The sequence below is a fragment of the Nansenia antarctica genome, assembly GCF_963989245.1.
Source record: "Nansenia antarctica genome assembly, chromosome: 1".
NCBI lineage: Eukaryota > Metazoa > Chordata > Actinopteri > Argentiniformes > Microstomatidae > Nansenia > Nansenia antarctica.
The window spans coordinates 20,714,617-20,736,653 of NC_137674.1; the positions used below are offsets into that span (position 1 = coordinate 20,714,617).

The following is a 22,037-nucleotide window of genomic DNA, read 5'->3' on the forward strand; positions in this document are numbered from 1 at the left end:
CATGGTGTGGCCCCCATCTTCCCCTGACCTCAACCCTATTGAGAACCTTTGGAGCATCCTCAAGCAAAATATATATGAGGGTGGGAGGCAGTTCACATCAAAACAGCAGCTCTGGGAGGCTATTCTGGCATCCTGCAAAGAAATTCAAGCAGAAACTGTCCAAAAACTCACAAGTTCAATGGATGCAAGAATTGTGAAGGTGATATCAAAGAAGGGGTCCTATGTTAACATGTAACTTGACCTGTTAAGATGTTTTTGTTTGAAATAGCTTTTGATTTCAGTAAATATGACCTCCTAACCCTAAATTCATCAAATTACCATTTGTAGTTCTTTACAACCTATCAAATGTTTTGAAACTCTGTTGTGCATAATAATTTGGAACAGTGGATTTTGAGTTTTTTATTTTAAAAAAAAATACTGTTATCATTGGGAGGTTTGTTCAATAAAATGTGAATTATACTCTAACGGTTGATGACTTGAAAATTATACTGATTGTCATTTGCATCGACTATTTAGGAAAATCTGAGAAAAATATCATTTGCATAATAATTTGGAACGGGCTGTATACGCACACACGCATGCACGCACACACATGCACGCACGCACACACACACGCACATGCACACGCACACGCACACGCACACACACACTCAAATTGTTTTTCTCCAGGACAACGGCTTTGCTCGCTCCCTCCAGGGGAATCCTCTGCAACACCCCCACAGTTCCCTCAAACCCCTCTTCTCTACTCTCTACCAAAACCAACACACATCTATTGTATACACCAACACACATGTCACCCAGAAATCACACTGTATGGTATGCAGGAATAGGTGAAGTGGTTATGCATGTTAACCTTGTCCCCAGGGTATTGCACACAGTGCATTCAGGCAGAAGTGTCTGGGAACGAAACTAGGGTTAACTCAACCTGATGGCCTATTTGGTTCAGAGCCTTTTAACACTAGAACAGCGTACCTTTTTTACCTACTAAAAGAGCAGCCTCTTTACAATGCTCAGGCTGTTATTTACACACAACAACCACTAGTTGGCCTCTTGGAAATGAGCCTGCTTCCTACACAGAAGAACGGCAAAATAGCTTTATACTAGCTTATCCTGATGTGATTTTGAAAATGTAAGGATACTGGGTGGTAGAATGCACATATCTAGGAAAAGTCATGAAAGGAGGGTCCTGAAATTTGATTGAGTGCAAAGATATAAAACATTTCTCTACTCACAGGGGTCAAATGACCCCCCATGGCTGTTCTAGCGTTAAACTAGAACAGCCGTGCCTTTTTACCTACTATAAGAGCCCCTCTTTACAATGCTAAGCTGCTATTTACACACAACGACCACTAGTTGGCCGCTTTTAAATTAGCCTGCTTCCTACACAGATAAACCGCAAAATAGCTTCATACTAGCTTATCCTGATGTGATTTTGAAAATGTAAGGATACTGGGTGGTAGAATGCACATATCTAGGCGTTCCAGAGTCTTCTTCTGTCTTCTCATATTTTTCTTTCACATTGTTATTTCCAGCACTGTTTCAACAACTGGTGAATGTCTAACCAGGCCAGCCCACTACAATCAGCTCAGCTCAGCTCAGCTCAGTTTGGCTCTGTTGTCTACAGCAGTTATAGCTCAGGCCGATGGAGAACAGGTGTGTTTCTGTGTACCAGTGTCCTTGCCTTGATAAGTTACTAATCAGCTTTGTGTTGCCTCTGTCCTCTCTCCATAATTACTGCTCTCATGGATGTGAACACAGACATTAGCCTCTGAGAAACATCTGCTCCATCTCTGCTCCACGGCAGCACCTCGGTGCAACAAGGCCTACAGCCTGATGGATGGGCCTGATGGAAATGGCTGGCAGTCACCTAGACTAAAGCCTGGTACACACAAGGATTTTCTAAATCTTAACAGATTTTTTATCTGAGACAGACCCCACACATGAAGATAAAAAATATTGGATTGAACAGCCTTGATCGTATTGTGTGTGGTGTGCGCCAATATTCCCATTTCAGCACACCCCATACATAAAGATTATCGCTACGACAGTCTAGAGTCTCGTTCCCCAAGCCAGAAATCTCGCATGATCAAATGTGATCTAACGTAGTACCCTGACTGACCTGTACGAGGCAGCCATGTACGACAGGGCAAATAAAGTGCCGAAGAACGAAAAGAAGAAGTCAGCTCGCTTCTTGATTGGCTACATTCCATCCACGTCACAATCGGACTCGCTGGCAACCCTAGTCGGGAGTTGTCGGGAGTCGGGAGTTGCCCCCACACATAAGGCTTTTTGGTCGTAAATATTGAACACGTTTAACATTCACGATTGTCGGCCCAGACCATTTTCCGAGCAGATTGTCGGGAGAAATGGACTCTTAACACACCTCACACCACAGGATAATCTTGTAGGGTAATCTTTAGAGCCATCCGACAATCGGGCGTTTGCTGTCTTTGGTCGGAAGGGGGAAAATCGGCCCGAAAATCGGCCAGATTATCTTTATGTGTGTACCCGGCTTAAAATGAGCGTGAACACGCAAACACTTCGACACGCACATGCATGTACATACACACACTGGCATCGTCGCTCTTGAAACAAAAGAATCTGAACTGAATAGCATAGAACGACCCATTTTCTTGTTCTTGGTGTATCATTCAGAAACAAGAAACCAATAGCTAAGCGAACATGGACAGAGGTTCACACGATCAGTTGTGCCAGGGCGGGCGTGGTTTCTGGTCATGTTTGTGTGTGAGAAATTGTATTGTCCTGTACTGTAAGCGCAACTCTTTGGACCTCTTTGATAAATGGGGGTAGTGGTGGTGTAGTGGATAGTGAGTTTGACTGGTGATCGGAAGGTTGTGAGTTCAAATCCTGCCTGAAACACCACCACTAGCGTGCTCTTGAGTAAGGCACTCAGCCCTAAGTTACTCCAGGGGGAATGTCCCTGCCCCCATAATAGCGTCTGTTAAATGGCAAATTCTAAATTCTAGATGAGGACTTCCCTCTGTACAGAAGCTATATGCTAAAGAACATAATTGTTTCAAGAAAGACAAAACATTCATACACACTAAAGACAATACACATAACCAGGTTCTAGTGGGCATCTCTGTAAGCGGATAAAATGGGTATCAAATCAGATCCATTCTGCTCGGGATGGGTCAAAAAACAGCCCTCCTCTCTTTGGTTTAATGGTTTTCCCTTTACTGTCAGCTGGAAACAGGATATTAGTTCCAAGAGAGGGATAAATCGAAAAATCTTTTGATTGTCTCAAAGTTAATTTATCTTTATTGCATGCCACAGGAAAGGGCTGACAGTGGCAGAAAAGTATAGGAGTCGATTTGGCCCTACTGCCTTCCTTCTGAAACGATCCACCCACAGCTCCTCCTCTGATCCCTGCAGCCAGGCGCCCTGGGAGAGCAGCACCGTGGAGAGAGGACACACAGACACCTCACTAATCAGCCCGGCAATTAGCGTAAGCATCATAAACCACTTCGACCCATAAAAAGGCCATTGAGCTGAATGTGGTTTTCATTACCGACCCCTCTCAGCTCGCTAATCAGCCTCTCCTAATCATACTATACAGACATCTCATTTACCAGCCTTGGTTTTATACATCATCGTTTCATTTGCAGATGTATGACAAGAAAAATAATGATATTAAACGTACTTGTTGATAAGGGTGCTCAGACACAATTAGGAGAGGAAGATATTTTGTGTAGTGTAATTCAAGCCCACTACACCTCACTCTCCCTCACAATTATTTTTGTTTAATCGTTTACCCTTCGCTAGAATCCTCTGTTTAGGCATACAGTAACAAAGACATAACAGGTCTTGATAGTTAGCTTAGCATTGAGCCTAAAACCTTTTAACCCTTGTGTGATCCCTTTGGTACTGTTCGGGTCAAATTGACCCGGGGCATCATTAGTGTTTTAAAAGCACTTGTCCTGACGCGGTGCTCCTAGTCTCAAGGGTGACCCGTACAAGGGAGTATACTCAGGGTGCAAGAAAGCCCCAAAGTAGCCCATAATATTAAAGGGCGCCTCCTGTGGGCACAAACAGGTACTGTACCCCATAATGCACAATAGGTACTGTGTACACATTCAAAAGTGCATATCTTTTGTTCTCGTGGAACTAGGGGGCTGCCATTTGGAGAGGCTGGAGTAGAGGATGCTTAGTAACAACCCACAAAGTGTCAGACCCCTGGGAATAGGTGGGGCCGAACGACAGCATGATGAGTAGAAGCGTTTTTATGCACATGATGCCCCTAACTTTGAAAAGGCAAAATCGACTAAATTAAAAAGACCTGGGTGTCATAAATCATACTTATCTAGGAAAAATGTTAATGAAACAATGTTTTCATTGCTGTTTATTATTTTGAACTTATATTCTCAATTGACTTTCACATGTATCTAATTATAATCAAAGCTGTAAAGAAAATACAGGTGATGAACAAGAATAGAAATGAAAGAACCAAACTAAGAATGTTTTTGCCAATAGCTATGAAATAGCTAATCTCTCAAAAATGTCTGCAAATGCTGAATAACAAAACACGAACGGAATGTACACTGTTTTCACTGTCACTGTCGAAATACAGTATTATGTCTGAAAAATCCCAAATAATTCTGAAATAAAACTGGCTACAATTGTGTGTGCATGGGTATGCCTGTCTACACAACACATGAAGCACAGAATGTGACAGTGTGTGTACCTCAAAAAATAAAAATGTTTACAATGTTGCACTTCAAAGGGTAAAAAGTGCGAGAGCAGACGGCTTCTTGGCGCGGGAAAGCCAGAGCAGAGGTGTGTGAGTGAGTGAGTGAGTGTCAGTGTGAGTGTGTGTATGTTTCTGTGTGTCTCTGTGCATCTGGGCCTAAATGACCCGAACATCTTATGAAGGATATACATTTGTTGGGGTATTGTAGGATGTGTAAAAAAAAAAGGAACTATACCCACTATACCCTGGAACTATACCCTGGAACTATACCCAGGAACTATACCCAGGGCCTATACCCAGGAACTATACCCTGGAACTATCCGCTTGTTAAGTGGTGATGTGTTTCCGGGTCCAACGTTGGCTGAGGCGCTGTCTTCGAAATGCCGAAATAATAATAATAATTAATTATATTTATATAGCGCTTTTCCGAGGCTCAAATACCCTGACAATATGGAGAAAACGGGAAAGTGTTGTGTCCCTTGTTGTATGAATAGATCCGAGTCTAAAAAACGATTAAACTGTCATTCTACCGCTGTAGTTCACAGGTACTCTGGTGGAGGGAATTTCTGGTTTGGACTCGGAAATGGCTAAACGTCACTTTTGACGTCAGACTTAACAAGCGGATACCCTGGGGGCCACAATCCAAATCTTGCTTAGGGCCACGGATGTCCACAGGGCGGGTCTGTCTATACCCACGTTGCAGGGTTGCCTTTTAATCAGCATGAATCCGTATGAATATGGTGTAGCCTCCACGTCAATACTTTTGTTAGTTTGGCTTTCTTCAATGCCAGATGACTAGTTTCATGAAGTTCTGAAATAACAATGAGGTTCTATGAAGTACCGCACAAACCGCTGCACCACTATGAAGTATGAAGTTCTCTCCTATCTAATGAGCCTGGGAGTCTGGTCTAGCTCTCTCTCGCCCGGACCCAAACAGAATGCTCCTCTAATGATAACAATAAATTAACTTTCTCTGCTCTAGTGAAGCTCGTAAATAATTAATTGGTTTGTTGAAAAGGGGCTGGTTTTGCATGACCAATCTACTTCCTGCGCCAGACATAGTGATCTGACACTGCTGCCTCAGCAGTACCATTCTGCTCAATTAGAGAGAGAAAAAAGAACTGCTGCAAAATATTTGCTTTGTTTGTTTTTACAGTTTTCATCTTATAATGAGTTGGGATATACTCAATGTTTGGAATGTTTATGCTGCATCACCAGAACCCTCTAGCTAGATTGTTGAAATAAAACTATTGGGGTAATATACTTTTATACTTTTCACTTCATTTTTAGCACAGTGTTAGAACACAATTAACTCCCCTTCTTCTGTTTCCCTGTTCATGCATAGATAATGTCATTTAGACAGTGACCACCCCACAGACCAGCCCACCATTAAGTCTGATTCTACAGGACAGGGCTCCAACACCTCAATGAATGTTCAGTGGAGTGTCCCGTGAATAAATCATGGCCAAAACTGAAATAGGAGCTATGGATGGATAGGTGTCTATACCAGGTGTCTATACCACCGACAACGCAAGGGGGCATGTCAATTAATGTTACATGACAGGCAGACAGGGCCCAACATCAGGGGCCCAGTAGAAACCTCCATCATTCACTTTCATCAATAATGGAGCGGTATACGACACCCTATCCCCCCCACCCACCCATGGCCCACGGTCCCCGACTCTCTCTTCTCAATCTTTCTCCTCACCCTCCTCCTTTTCTCTCTCCTCTATCAAAAAATACATTTTTCCTTTTAATTTTAATTCCATGAAAATATACTGCAGGTTGCACATTCAGGATATAATAGCTTTGGCATTGAATTTCATTTGTACTGACATAAAACCATTGACGCCATGGGATCTATAAATACCCTTCTTCTTTTCTCCCAGGAAAATGTGATAATGGGCCCTGCGTGGGAGGATAGGAGAATAGGAAAGAGGAGGGGAAGGTGATGAAATGAGGTGGGGGGGGGGGGGGGGTGGCAGAGAGAGAGCACGAAGGAGAGGCAGAAATGTTCACTATGGCCCCCATTCTGTGATTCACTGTGGTGTTTGGACAATTATCCTTGGTATACAATGTGTTTCTATCATTACCTCTCCCTCAATCTCTCAGTACTTCCCGAACACTTCTCTTTGTCTCTCCGTCTGTACTCAGTGTTGGGGAAGCTACTCTGTAGTAACTAGAAATGTAGTTAACCAAATTACTTAAGAAGTTAAATTACCTATTTGTGTCAGACTACCCATTTGTGTTCATTTAAACTATATCAAAGCTACCCTTGAGAGAAATATAGTTTGTCAATCTAAATCTATTTTGAAAAAGTAGTTAGCCTGAAATTAATGTCCACATTTTGCATCGTTCCCCTGTCACTCAGGATGTCATTTCTTTGGTGGATGGAGAGAAAGAAAAAAAGAAGAAAGAAGAAGAAGAAGAAAAGTCACATGTTTCATGGAGGATGAATGGATGGGTTCTCCTAACGGACACATGGTGATTATAGCCATGGGGCATTTCAGTCAAAGTGAAAGCGTGTGTGGGTGCGCACACTATTAAAGTCATGTATACTGCCCAATTCCTCTGAAACTAAAAACAGTGCATTATATGATAGGCAAAATCATACCCCATTTTCCCAATTTACAGCACTGTGTGGATCCAACCTGGCTTCACTGTCTGCAGACATCTCTCACTCTATGATGCTCTCAAAACATCAGGAAACTCAGGGATAGACCAAAGAAAATGTCCAACGTGGTGTGATCAAAACAAACCCCCCCCCCCACATAAGAAACTCTTCGAACAGCTCTGGACTTTAGCAAGTACATACTTTAAAGATACATGACGGAACCTTTCTCGCTAACTCTGAAAAGTACATAGAATGGGCTTGAGTGTTGTCTGTGCGCTCCATGGTATAATGCTAGTCAAGGTCTTATCTCATTAGACCACACTGTCCTGAGTTTAATGAAGCTACACTCATGCTCAGGGGAGGTGTGCCCCTGTCTGTTCAATCAGGTCATTTCTTGACAGTGTTTTTGTCTATTTAGGGGAACCACCTAGCTCAAGAGCACCCCAGAAGCAAATCTTTAAAGTAAACTACCTAAACTATGCCTTTGTTCTGGAGAGCGCAGGATATTCACTTCTCCCGGAGAGTGAATGAGTTTGAATGAGGCTGAATGCATACTGCATACCTGTTGCAAGGCTGCTGCCAGACTAACACGGTGTCATTGCAAAACGTCCTTATACTATGTTTAGGCAATATAAAATAGAAAGCGCATTGTTTTTCTTTTTAACCAGATCTTATCCACCTAATTTTTCTGGTTTTCTGCTCGAAATGACATGCCCACAGTGAATATAGAATATCTCCACAATCACAAGGGCCTTCATAAAGATCTTGTTATCAAATGAAAGCTAACAACTGTGGGGTGGCTGTAGAAGTGTCAGAATCAAAATATATGTTACTGTGTCAGAGTAAATAGAGCTAGAACATTATAAAACATCTCAAATTCAGTCTCCGCCTAAATAAACAACAGCTTTTACAGTGAATATCACCTTGGAAACCTGATGACGAAGCCCAAATCATCTAGGAATCAGTACTCCAGGGTCTTATTAGTACTTGTGCCAAAGTCGATGCTAGTAATGTGAGCAAATGCAACTTTGTACCTGTTTTAGTACAGGTATGTTTAGGCGGACACCTATATGTTTAGGCCATTTGGAGATATGTTGGCACCATCTTTGACCTTTGACCTTTCTCATGTATCAGATTTCTTTTTGGGGGGGGATTTTTTTGGGTTGGCCGACCAATGGTATGGAAAGTTTAATCTTGAATATCCTATTTCGGCAAAATGGAAGACATCTAGGGAGTTAGTTGTATGGCCTCCACCTCCCCCATCCTCCAACATACCAAAGCATTCTGTTTTTATCATCACTATGATAATGGCATCTTACAATGTTACAAATAGGATTCCTCATTTCGTATCAATAGCTATGAGAATTATATCTTATAAAATGACAAATAGGGGGCACTTGGTGGTGTAACAGAGTTGGGAATGTATGTTTAGTTGTGGTGAATGTAGATGAGTTTCGCCGTGCTTGAGCAGCCCTGGTTGTTGTTGGAGCCCCCTTTGGAGTTTGGGTGTACTGCAGGTCTGCGCGTTCTTTTGTCCTTCTGTTGTTGCCATACTTACGGTGGTACCAGAATATGGCTGCCATCTTAATAGGTATGTGCGCGATGTAAAATGCTCCTCGTATTTTATTATTTGTGTGGAGAATCTTGTAATGTAAGGTGAAAATGTTGGTGTAGTACTGTGCTGTTTGTTTTTACATGTATTGTGATGATTTTTGTATAGTTTCGTCCACGGATTGTATGTTTGTGAACATTTTGTATTATACGGGAGTTCTCTATGTTGGCTAGTGGTGTTTCACATTCAGTTCCCGTCTTTTGGCTGCTAGCTCAGATGATGTGAAACAGAACATTTATTGTATGTTATTTTGAATGCGCAGATTCACAGTTGCAGACCAGAGGAAGATTTGTGTTTTATATGTCTTCCATGCAGGTATGTTGCTCCACATGTTGTTTGTAATTGTTATTTGTAATGTTTGAGGGAAATGTGTGTTCTTTCTGTAAACAAATTATCCTGATGTGAAATATACATACACGGTGGTACCAGAATATGGCTGCCATCTTAATAGATTCACAAGAGTTGCAGACCAGAGGAAGATTTGTGTTTTATACTGTATGTCTTCCATGAAGATCAATAAAAAGAATTGGTTGAAAGAAGTTTGCCTGTTTGACCATCGTTACAGTGGCGTAACACACTAAGCGTCGACCATATAACCACAGTGTTCCTGGTTCGATTCCGGCCACAGACATATCCTGCATGTTATCCCTTCTCTGTCACCCATCCTTCCTGTCAAAAGCTCTACTGTCTCTATCACAATAAAAATAAAAATATGAGTGGGACTGCCCCACTTCGCATGTGAGACTTGAAACTTATTTTGGGGGAGTTTTCTGCAGACGGCCTTGGCGGCCCGGAATGAAGATTGGATGTTTGGCTTAGCGAGGGAAACAGATTATTCCGTGCTATTCTATGCTGGCTCTTAACCTGGCTTCTTGCAGAGCAGTTAATTTCTCCAAAACGTTTTCCATCTTACGGTTTAGTTCAAATATCATACCAGTCTGAGTACTCACTGCTTTGCCCATCTTGTTTAACATGACGGGCAACTTAAGGGTTGTTTGGGTAGCAGCCGTCTTTCCAATTTTCCGATAGACCAGGGCAATGTACAATCCGATAAGCAGGTATCCGGTATCAGGCATATATAGGCATACCTTTGAAGAGCCCCCCCCCCCACACACACACACACTCCTTTCTGCTTTCCGTGGTCATTTGATTTTCACTCCAACAAAGCTCAGCTCAGGAAGAAAAGCTATTTTCTCTAATCACAAACTGCGGGATGGCAAAGATGTTTCAGGGGGCCTTTTCATGATGATTATGAACATGTGGTGTAATATTATAGCCTATTAATGCTGTCCCTCAACACAACACATGTCCCTGACTGGGAGAGGGATAGAGGTGATTCTCTCCTTGAAAAACATAATGCTCTTCTGTGTTCCTTGTCATAGGATCTGATTATATTCATATCGTAATTGGAATTCATAAGATACGACGACATTGCATTCGACAAGGCTGTGAGAAAATAAATGTTAGCGGACATGAACGTCAACAGAGCAACTTCTCCCTCCATTTTGTTGCGTGTGGCGTCCCGTTTCTAAACGTTACAAAGTCCTTCATGTTCTGAAGCTCGTAGAGGACAGACCCTCCGCCCCCCTCTGACCACCTGCCCGTCTGTCACACCTCACAGATGCGTGTGTGTGTGCGTGTGTGTGTTGTTTGTGTGTGTGTGTGTGTGTGTGTGTTGTTTGTGTGTGTGTGTGTGTGTACGAGTGTCTGTGTGTGTGTGTGTGTATGCGTGTCTGTGCGTATGTGTGCGTGTGCGTGCGTGCGTGTAAGTGTACGTGTGTGTATGTGCGTGTGCGTGTGTGCGTGTGCGTGTGTGTGTGTGTGTGTAGTCCTGACACCAGCCACTATATTAAACCCAGAGCCTTGTCTCCTCTCTATCAGGGTGTGTTCTCACTAGAACATTTGCTTCACTTGGAATCGGAGTTTAGGATGAAATTCGCTTTGCTCTGCGTCGTCTGGAGCTGTGAGAACGCGCATTCGCAGTAACTCCCGGAGCAAACAACCAACGGATGCTCCGCTTGAAAAGGGTGGTTTCGCTCCGGTTAGAAACGACGCATCGAGGCTGTCCATAGGAAAACAACAGCGCATGCGTGTTGATCTGGATAAAAGCGTGACGAACGGGCAATTTTCCATTTTTCTGACCAATCAACTACCACGTCTGTTGCTTCGATTGCGTATGTTACTTTGTTTACATGAAGGGCTGTGAGAACGCAAATCAGAGAAATAATTTATGCAACAATGTTGCAAACTCATCCACTTGCTCCGGGTCCTGATTCTGACTTTCATGTGAGAACATGACCTAAGACTCTCTCCACGCTGTTCTTATCCTCACTGCAAAGAATCCCGTCCAGCCCCAGCTGTGGAGTGTTCAAAAGCCCAGTGCAATTGCCCCCTTATTGTGTGTGTCTGTGTGTGTGTGTGTGTGTGTGTGTGTGTGTGTGTGTGTGTAGGGGGGGGGGGGGGGAGGCACTTGGCATTCTTTGCCCATAATATGACAGGCAGGTCTTTTTTTTAAAGTTATTTTTTCTGAGTGGGGCAGTCCCACTCATATTGTTCTTTTTATTGATAGAGACAGTAGAGATTTAGACAGGAAGGATGGGTGAGAGAGAGAGAAGGGATAACATGCAGGATATGTCCCCGGCCAGAATCAAACCGGGAACCCTGCGGTTACATGGTCGACGCTTAACCCGCTATGCCACCAGGACTTTATCAAGACTACTTTATAGCAGTTCTGGGAGGCAATGGTGGCACTGAAAGCTGCCCACCAATCAGAGACAAGAGCTCGTTTCACTGTCCGTCAAGTCATCATTTCCATGTCAAAAGCAGCATTGTGGTTTTGTTTGGCTTTTGGGATGTTTGTTTAACTCCTACGTGTGTGTTCTCCTGGGAGGGGTGCAGAGGGACAGTCCCAGCATGTGAAAATGGAATTGTTTAATTTTTTGGTTTGTTTGTTTGTTTTGGTTTCATATCCCAGATGCTACTATGGATCCACATCTGGGCCATTCCAGATTCACACCCTCCGACCAAAGCCTCATTAATCACACGGTTCCACTTGGCTTTGAGTTATTACCTCCTATAAGAGACATCTCCTGCTTCACACACATGCACACACGCACACACACATGCACACGCTTTTCACATTGTGCATAATATGTGTATTATATACATTCTGTCTCTCACACATTCTGTACAGTTTCTTAGACCTACAGATACACACAAAAGATCCACACGCACACAGACACACACACACACACACACACACACACACACACACACACACACAGTGACAAACGGAAATTACATTTCCATAAAAAATATTAGGCGCGCGCTTGCATACTGTATTGTGCGTTCACACACTACACTCTCTTACTCAAACACAAACACTCGCGCACACACACACACACAAACACACACACACACACACACACACAGACACACACACAGACACACTGAGCTTCAAGGGTATATAATCTGTAGCAGAGGGTTGTGTTTTTGGAGGTGTTGGACAGGTCACGGAGCCCTCCCTCTCGGGGAGGGAGTCGGTCTGTCTGGGGCTGATGAAATCCTCCACCTGTCCTCATTCATCAAGCCCACCACACATATTAATTATCCCAGCCCTTCACCCAGTCAGCAGAGGACACGCACGCCCACGCTCCGCCACCACACAGAGCAGAGGGGCCTCCCATCACACTGGAACTACGCACTAACACACACTGGAACTACGCACTAACACACACTGGAACTACACACTAACACACACTGGAACTACACACTAACACTAGGGCTGGGTTCAAAAAATCGATTTCCCGATTCTGAATCGATCTTCATTAAATGAGCGATTATCGATTCATAAATCCCGAGATCGATCTTTCATTTTTTTTTTTTTTTTTTTGCTTGCAGCTTCAACCCGCAACGAGATCTCGTGGCCAGATCTCGCGCTCCAAGAATTTATCATATCTCACGCAACGTGAGGTCTCAACACTAAAATCTAAAAACATGGCGATGGCAGGGACACTCAAGTCACCACCAGGCTTAAAGTCAGATGTCTGGGTGCATTTTGGATTTAAAAAATGTGACGATAGAGATGAGCTGGACAAAAGCAAAGTCGTATGTAAATAAAAAGTACATTCATGTAACTGCTTTGGAGTCAATTCATTGATATGTTTAACAATGCTACATGTTATAGGGTTCCTTGAACCATTTATAGCATTAGTTCGGAGAATCTCTTTCATATTCAAGCAAAAAATGTATATTGTAACTAGATCGAATCGGAATCGAATCAAATCGAATCGAATCGTGAATCGAATCGAATCGGGAGCTGTGAATCGGAATCGAATCGAATCTGGAACTACACACTAACACACACTGGAACTACACACTAACACACACTGGAACTACACACTAACACCCACTGGAACTACACATTAACACACACTGGAACTACACACTAACACACACTGGAACTACACACTAACACACACTGGAACTATGCACTACCACACACTGGAACTACACACTAACACACACTGGAACTACACACTAACACACACTAACACACACTGGAGCTACACACTAACACACACTGGAACTACACACTAACACACACTGGAACTACACACTAACACCCACAGGAACTACACACTAACACACACTGGAACTACACACTAACACCCACTGGAACTACACACTAACACACACTGGAACTACACACTAACACCCACTGGAACTACACACTAACACACACTGGAACTACACACTAACACACACTGGAACTACACACTAACACACACTGGAACTACACTCTAGCACACACTGGAACTACACACTAACACACACTGGAACTACACACTAGCACACACTGGAACTACACACTAACACCCACTGGGACTACACACTAACAGTACGGTTTGGATAAATGGACTGACTTAAATAGCGCCTTATTCCAAAGTGCTTTACAACGGCCTCTCATTCACCCATTCACCCATTCACACACCGATGGCACCACGCAAGGTGCCGGCCCGCTCACTGGGAGCAATTTGGGGGTTCAGTGTCTTGCCCAAGGACACTTCGACATGTGGCCAGCCGGGGCTCGAACCGCCGATCTTGCCGACCTTGCGATCATTAGACGGCAGCTCTACCTCCTGAACCACAGCCGCCCCACTGTGACACAAAGCACTTCCTCAGTGACTGCCTATGACAGCTATTGTGTCGTGTAGATCTAACAACTATCCCCCCCGACTGAGTCCGTGATTGGGATGGGGATTACCAGTGCTCTGATTAGAGCTCTAATCTCTTTGTAAAGCATTTCATAATAAGACGTCGGGCCTCCAGAGCACATTGATAAACATTACAACACTAAAGGCCGTGTTTGCAGCTTAGTCACGTGACAGGAAGCTCCCACCCCACCCGACCCCTGCTCCCACCTAATCAGCCCCTGTAGCTTTCCTGCTTCAGTATCTCATCTCTCCCCTGGGCTGGCGGGAGTCAGGCGCCCAGTGCTGACTCTCATGAGAGAGATTGGACAATTAGAACGAGCAGAAAGTGACATTATCTCAGCATCCGTGGCCCATGACAGTACGTTCATCCAATTAATGAAGGCGTCACACACAGTGAAGAAGGAACAGCTCCTCCTCTATGCCTAGAGCAGAAGAATGGACTGGAAACAATGGAAAGGACTAGTCAATGATGTGTGGAGTCAGGGGCAGTGGCAGCCCCAGTGACTGAGACAGTTAATTGATCTTCATTACCTTAATTATGGCTATAATGTCAAATCGGAGCTGAAAAACGGGTCGCACAGTTGAATGGTTCTGCTACAATGTACCCTTTTAAGCTGTCTGACGACCTTCAGACTAATAGTAAAACTGAATTTGCCAGAGTGTGTTTGTGTGTGTGTGTGTGTGTGTGTGTGTGCGTGTGTGCGGTGTTTGTGTGTGTGTATGTGTGTGTGTGTGTGTGTGGGTGTGTGTGTGTGTGTGTGCGTGTATGCGGTGTGTGTGTGTGTGTGTGTGTGTGTGCGTGCATGTGTGCGGTGTGTGTGTGTGTGTGTGTGTGTGTGTTCATTTTCAGAACTTTATCAAAACCAACACTCCACACCTAACCCCAGATCTCTCTCTCTGTGTCTGTGTTGATGTGATCCCCCTTTCCCCCAGCACACGGATCACTGCACGGTGAGTGTGCTTCCCTCTGACCTTGCTTTTGAATAAACAACATCTGTCAGAATACTTTTAGATTTTGTATAAAATCTGTCAGAAAGCTGCCACCCTGTGACCCCTGTCCCCAGAGCGGGGGTGGCGGGGACATTGTGGTGACAAGGTGTCCCCTTGTCACTCAGTCTGATGACATGCCTGACGCCCTTGTCCCCATGGCCTCTCCTCACGCCCTGTGGATGTAAATGAGGCAGGCTGCTGCAGGGTTCACACACAGCACAGCTAGGCCAAACGGACATAGTAAATGGACTGCACTTATAAGCACTTTTATCCAAAGTGCTTTACAGCGGCCTCTCATTCACCCATTCACACACACATTCACACACACATTCACACACACATTCACGGCAAGCTACCGTGCAAGGCGCCGGCCTGCTCACTGGGAGCAATGGATAAGAGCAGTTACGCATCACCTCCCTGTCATCAGAACGATCACGCCCCCTTTTGGGTGGTAGAAGTGGTAGAAGTTTGACTGGCGGTCAATGTAAATGTGTGGTCTTTGCTACTTTAATCCGATAAAATAAGAAAACTGTATTGCTTTTTAGATATTAGGAGCCCAAATCCAATGGCCAGTCAGGCAAACAATTATATAGTGTTGTTGCTGATCAAAATGCAAAAAAGGGGCGTGGACATGATGGGAGGGCAAAGTACCCGGATGCGTTGCTCTTATCTATTTGGGGTTCAGTGTCGTGCCCAAGGGCGCTTCAACATGTGGTCTGCCAACCATGCGATCATTAGACGGCGGCTCTACTTCCTGCGCCACAGCCGCCCCAAACATATGTACTGTATGGGCTCAGCACCAGTGTCTGTCACATGAGACAACATACGGGACCTGTTTGAATACTGTCTAACACTACGACAGCCGTGCCTATTTCACCTACTCTTAGAGCCGCCTCGGGAGCTGGTATGGTAATCTGCTACTTGCACACAAAGATCACTAGAGGGCGCTTCTTGTAAATTAGCCTGCCTTCTACACAGAAAAACAAAATGCAAAATAGCTATACACTAGCTTATCCTGATGTGATTTTGAAAATGGAAGGATACTGATCGAGTGCAAAGGTATACAAAAAGAAATGATGGCAGGGTCACTGTGACCCCACCATGGCTGTTCTAGTGTTAACCCTCCTGTCATGTTTACAACTTTCATCAATCATAAATATTGTGTTTTACATTTGATTGCCTCAAGGCCTTATAATATCATCCACACTACGCATTTGAACATATAAAATTGCTGATCACCACGTTCATTTGAGAGGTTTAGTCAACTTTGTAACACGTGTGGTGTTCCCGGTCAAAAATGACCGCCATAGGAAATGAATGGGTAACCCTAGATGATGTTCATCCATCAGATGGAAAACATCCCCATACACACCCACACATCCACAACCAGTACATTTTCAGTGTCTATTCTTTGTATATTTACGGCAGTTATTCATGTTAACCGCTAGTCTGAGACATTGTTTATAGCTTAAATAGTTTTTTAGTGTGGGACAGCAGTTTGATCAGATTCAATAGAAAGCCTATATAAATAAACTATATAAATAAACCTTACTTACTTACTTACTTACTGAATTCAGGGAAGGGAGGGAGGAAGGATGCATTTAACCCTGCTTTCGTGTTAGTTTCTCCCCCCTTACTTTGGGGTTCCCGGTCAGATTTGACCGGTTTGTTTTAACTGCTCTTACATTAACACAAAAACGATTAATCATCACCAAATATTATTTAACACCGTTTTAAACCCACACCTCCATTGATCTTCACAACATGATCTCATCATCTCACCACATCTCACATGTGTGTAAACAGGCAGTATCTTCTAGGACATGCATGTGTGGACAAGTGAAGGCTGAATTGGATTTGAGGACTGATGAGATGCAAATTGATTTAAGCCCCATTTATCATATCTGTTTCTGTATCAATCTGCAGGGTGAAACTATGGTGCAAATGATATGATTTAGAAATGTGTGAATGAACATTACGCTTCCCAGTGCAATTCACTTCTTTCTAACATGTTTCTACTCTACCTGGTACATTAAAATGTCAAAAATTGGGAAACAAAGGTTGAAATATAAAATAGACACTCTCATTAAGGTAATAATGTATTATTTTATCTACTTATATATTAATGTTATATATAACAAAAAGGGAAATTGATAAAAACAACAACAAAATCTTCCTATGAAAATAATTAATGTGATTTAAATCAGTGATGTGTAGTCTTTCTTCTCATTGTACCAAAATAAAATAGCTTTTGGCACCCTTTTTGCTAAATGAAAACATTCTTTATTGTCTACAACAGGTGTGGGAAGGATCCAAACAAACATTTTTTTAGAAGAATGTGTGTAGAATGTTTAGAATGTATGTCATCATTCTCTATTGAACGTATTGGCGCTACAGTATCTGTGTGATTTGCTGGCTTTGCTTTCCCCACTGTACTCAACAACAATGAAGTCTCCATTTATTGGAGCGTGATATGAGAAGGTTGTTGCAGTGCGGGGCTCTTTGTGTCGAGGAGGCTGTCAACCGAGGCTGTCGCCTCTGGGAGTCCGAATATGAATAGAGGTTCAGTAATTGCTGAAGGCTTGCAACTCCTCCCACTAACGATCACTAAACAACGGGAAGGTGAACTCACTGAGTCCAAAATGTTTTGACTAGCTCACTAATCTGACCAGCTTAAATACCTAAACTGGGAAAAAACCCAAATGCAAATGTAGGGCAATCAGGCTTCAGACACAACGGTTTCTGCTGAAACTAACAGCAGGCCTCAAAGCCTAAGATAACCACAGCAACTGCCAACAGCACAATAGATTAGTAGGTAAGTAAGTAAGTAAGTAAGGTTTATTTATACAGCACAACATGTACAACGACAACAGCCGCCCAAATCAAATCAAATCAAATCAAATTGTATTTGTATAGCGCATTTCTTACAACATGCAACTCAATGCGCTTTACACAATGAAAATGTTCAGTCAATCAGTCAATCAATCAATACTGACAGAGCCACGAGCAGGCAAAAGTAAAAACCTGTACACTATGTAGCCAGGAAAAAAATTCCCTGGCAGCCCTCTACACATAGAGCGACTACTAGCCAGTTTGCCTACCAGTACCCAGCGGTGTACCAGTACCCAGCGGTGTACCAGTACCCAGCGGTGGGACCCCCCCCCCGGGGAGCCCCCGCCGCCCCACGCACCCAGCCCGCCCCACCACCAACACACCCGGCCCAGCCAAGCAAGCACAGACCCAAGAGGCCCCGCACAAGGACGGCCAAGCAGGTGCCCGGCGGCGGAACACCCAAAGTGCTTAACAGATAAAAGAGAAAGAGAAAAACAAGATAAAAGAGATAAAATACAGATTTAAAAAACCAGATAAAATAGATAAAATACACCAAAAGCAAGGTGCAGTACAAATAAAAGTGCAAAGAGTGCAGTGTCGAGAAAGAGGGTCTGAGAGAGACCCCACACATGAAGATAAAAAATAATGGATTGAACAGTTTTGATCGTATTGTGTGTGGTGTGCTCCGATATACGACCACATGCATAAAGATCTGTCCTCCGATAGTCTGGAGTCTCGTCCCCCAAGCCAGAAATATCGCGTGATCGGGGTAGTAGTACCCTGACTGACCTGTAGAGGCAGCCATGTGCTACAGGGGAAATAAAGTGCAGAAGAACGAAAAGAAGAAGACGCGTCAGTCAGCTCCCTTCTTGATTGGCTACATTCCATTCCACGTCACAATCGGACTCGGGAGTTGTCAGTTTTGACCACAGACAAGAAGACTTTTGATCGTAAATATCGAACACGTTTAACATTTACGATCGTCGGCCCAGACCATTTTCCGAGCAGATCGCCGGGAGAAATGGACTCTTAACACACCTCACACCACAGGATAATCTTCTAGGATAATCTTTAGAGCCATCCGATAATCGGGCGTTTGCTGTCCTTGGTCGGAAGGGGGGGAAATCGGGCCAAAATCGGCCAGATTATGTTTATATGTGTACCAGGCTTTAGTGAAATTAACTTCACTTACTTCACCTAGAACACAGATGTGTCACCTCCCATGAGGTCTCACTGTTTCTCAGCTGTCCCTGTGGAAGAATCCTTTTGGAACCCCTTAATGTTCCATTTAGAACCCTTTTTGGTTCCATGTAGAATCCTTTGTGGGTTCTGCATGGAACCCAAACGCATTCTGAACGAAGCCCAAAAGCATTCGTTAAAGGTCATCAAGTTTTCAGTGAGTGTATGTGTGCACGTGTGCATGTGAATGTGTGCGTGTGTATAAACTGCGTCATCTCCCTCAAAGTGCACAGGGCTGTAATTAAAATGTTGCCCTCACACTAATGTTGATATAATGATATTATCAACTTTCTGCTCATTCAGAGGAGGCACATACAGTATATTGATATAATAATTGGGATTCCCAGCAGAGGCATTCAAACATTCATGCCTAATCCTTCCAATAGTCTTTGAGGACAAAGGCTCTGCTAGGAGATGTTGGAGAGTTAAGGCACTCATTTAATTGTTGTTATAATAAGCTCAGGCTTTGAGAACTTAAACTTAAAAACCAAAGACACAAAGACCCCCCCCCCCCACACCCCCCCCCACACACACACACACACACACACACACACACACACACACACACACACACACACACACACACACACACACACACACACACACAGAGTAGGTAAAGATACAGTGCTGCTTGAAAGTATGTGAACCCCTTCTGCAATCATAGATCTTTTTTTATTTAACCAGAACTGTCTTTTTTATCTGATATAACAGGTTTATATTTACCAATTCCATATGTTGGTTTAGAGGAACTCATGCATGTAGTAGGAAAACTAAATTAGACATTTTTGCACCCTACTGTAAATAAAGATTTCATGTGAAAAACAAAAAAACTACAAAAAAAAACTACAAAAACTATAATTGCACAAGGGGTTCACATACTTTCAAGCAGCAAGGTACTCCTTGCTGGTCATATGGTGCTCCTCATCACATCAGTTGTACTCTGTCTGAGGTAGCACACAGATACGCCGTACCTTGGTTTTATCATACAGGGCATGGTTGTCTGAGGTAGCACACAGATACGCCGTACCTTGGTTTTATCATACAGGGCGTGGTTGTCTGAGGTAGCACACAGATACGCCGTACCTTGGTTTTATCATACAGGGCGTGGTTGTCAAGAAGCATCTGCTTCTCCAGCCTGGCAAACCTCCTCAGATCCCTCTCAAACTGCTGAGGAACAACCGAATATACAGTTATCTAAAATATAGATATTTTAAAAATATATAACTCATATATACATCCTCATCAGTTTTATAATTCCTTTCCTGCTACCCTGGTCAAACATCTAGACATCTGCTGTGACAGTGTGTAGGGAGACTATTGGAGACCCCAATACTAATAATAATAATTAGAAGAATATGAATAATGATTTATCCCCTACATACTCTGGAGCCAGACCATCCCAGGAGAGCGAAGGCGTAGCGGTCCAGCGGTGGGGCCACTAGGTCCACGCGTACTGCCCTCCAGTCCCTGCTGTCCCCCTGGTCCCTCTGCATCCCCCCCTCCACCAGCCCCTGCTCCAGCTTCAGGATCAGGAAGCACTTCTGGTAGTGGTCCATGGCCTCAAACCTGCGGCATGGCAGCCTGCTCATGTCAAAGGTGGACCCGTGGTAGTCTGAGTACAGCAGAACACCCTTGAGAATAGAACAGGTTCATTATCGTAAGTGTGAAGGCTTTAGTTACTTAGGTCATGGGTTTGTAAAACCAGCATGCAAAGTTCTAGGCTTTTTGAAAGTGGCACTGATCTGAAAATATCTAAGTGTTGGGATGACGCCACCGGTCAGAAGACAATGCCTTACAGTATATAAGTCAATTAACATGAAACATCTATACACATTGAAACTGGCTGCTTTGTCATTGAGTCGTCACCAATATTTCTGGTTGTTATGTTCTGTGAGACCCCATCTAAATGACAACCTTCCACTTCCAACCAGCAGGAGGCCATTGTGATTCAGGGCTAAATTGTTTCACTCCACGGGTAATGGCAATCACTCCCAAGTAAGACGTTAGTACTCAGCAGAGAGAGAGAGAGAGAGAGAGAGAGAGAGAGAGAGAGAGAGAGAGAGAGAGAGAGAGAGAGAGAGAGAGAGAGAGAGAGAGGTGGACGAGATGAGAGAGGGAGCAGAGAAGATTAGGCAGTAGGGAGAGAGAGAGCATGTCAGGATTGATTTCCTCTGGGCTTTGGTCTGGCTGATTATGCTAAAGCGATTAAGATTACAAATCGTCAATTTAATGCCAGCAATCACAGTAACTGTTGGGGTAGACTCAACTGTGATTATTTATTTATTTATTTGTATTTTTAACCTGTATTTAGCCAGGTTAAGTCTCACTGAGATTAAAAATCTCTTTTTTTTGAGAGACCTGGTCCAGAAAGCACCATAAAGATTTTCAGACACACACTGCAACATATTACATTACATTGAAAAAGAAGTGCAATAGCTTGAGAGATGTTTCATCTTAACCCTAGCAAGATATTTCACTCTTAGCAAATCTCTGAGACACACAAGCAATGCAACCTCCTGACAAAAAGGCTAGCGAGTGAAATTGTGTTTGATTCAGCTAGTTATCTCCCCAGGTAGTGGCTCATTCGTGGCTATGTTACATCGCTGACTCTACCTTTATGGAGCCATAGTTGCAAGATAATGTGCAGCTCTGAGTCCACTCCTTTTCATTATTCAGGCAGCTTCTAACCAGCCTTATGAAACACTGTTCTTCTCACATGATATAACAGAATATATTGGCAGCACTCATTATTAATTATGAGCCCAACATTGCTACTTTCAAATGCTGTAAATAGTGTGTAGACCAGAGACATAACTTGAATCA

The 22,037-nt window shown here is 43.5% G+C and overlaps 1 protein-coding gene across 1 annotated transcript in view; it reads right to left on the reverse strand.

The window, feature by feature from the left end:
* dntt (deoxynucleotidyltransferase, terminal) overlaps nt 1-22,037 on the reverse strand; it is a gene marked incomplete at both ends in the record, with an annotated part of 71,611 nt that overhangs the window by 4,618 nt on the left and 44,956 nt on the right. The window contains 2 exons of the mRNA XM_080538017.1: nt 20,298-20,381; nt 20,597-20,845. Coding sequence (XP_080394143.1) covers nt 20,298-20,381; nt 20,597-20,845 — 333 coding nt within the window. The remainder of the gene's footprint in view (nt 1-20,297; nt 20,382-20,596; nt 20,846-22,037) is intronic.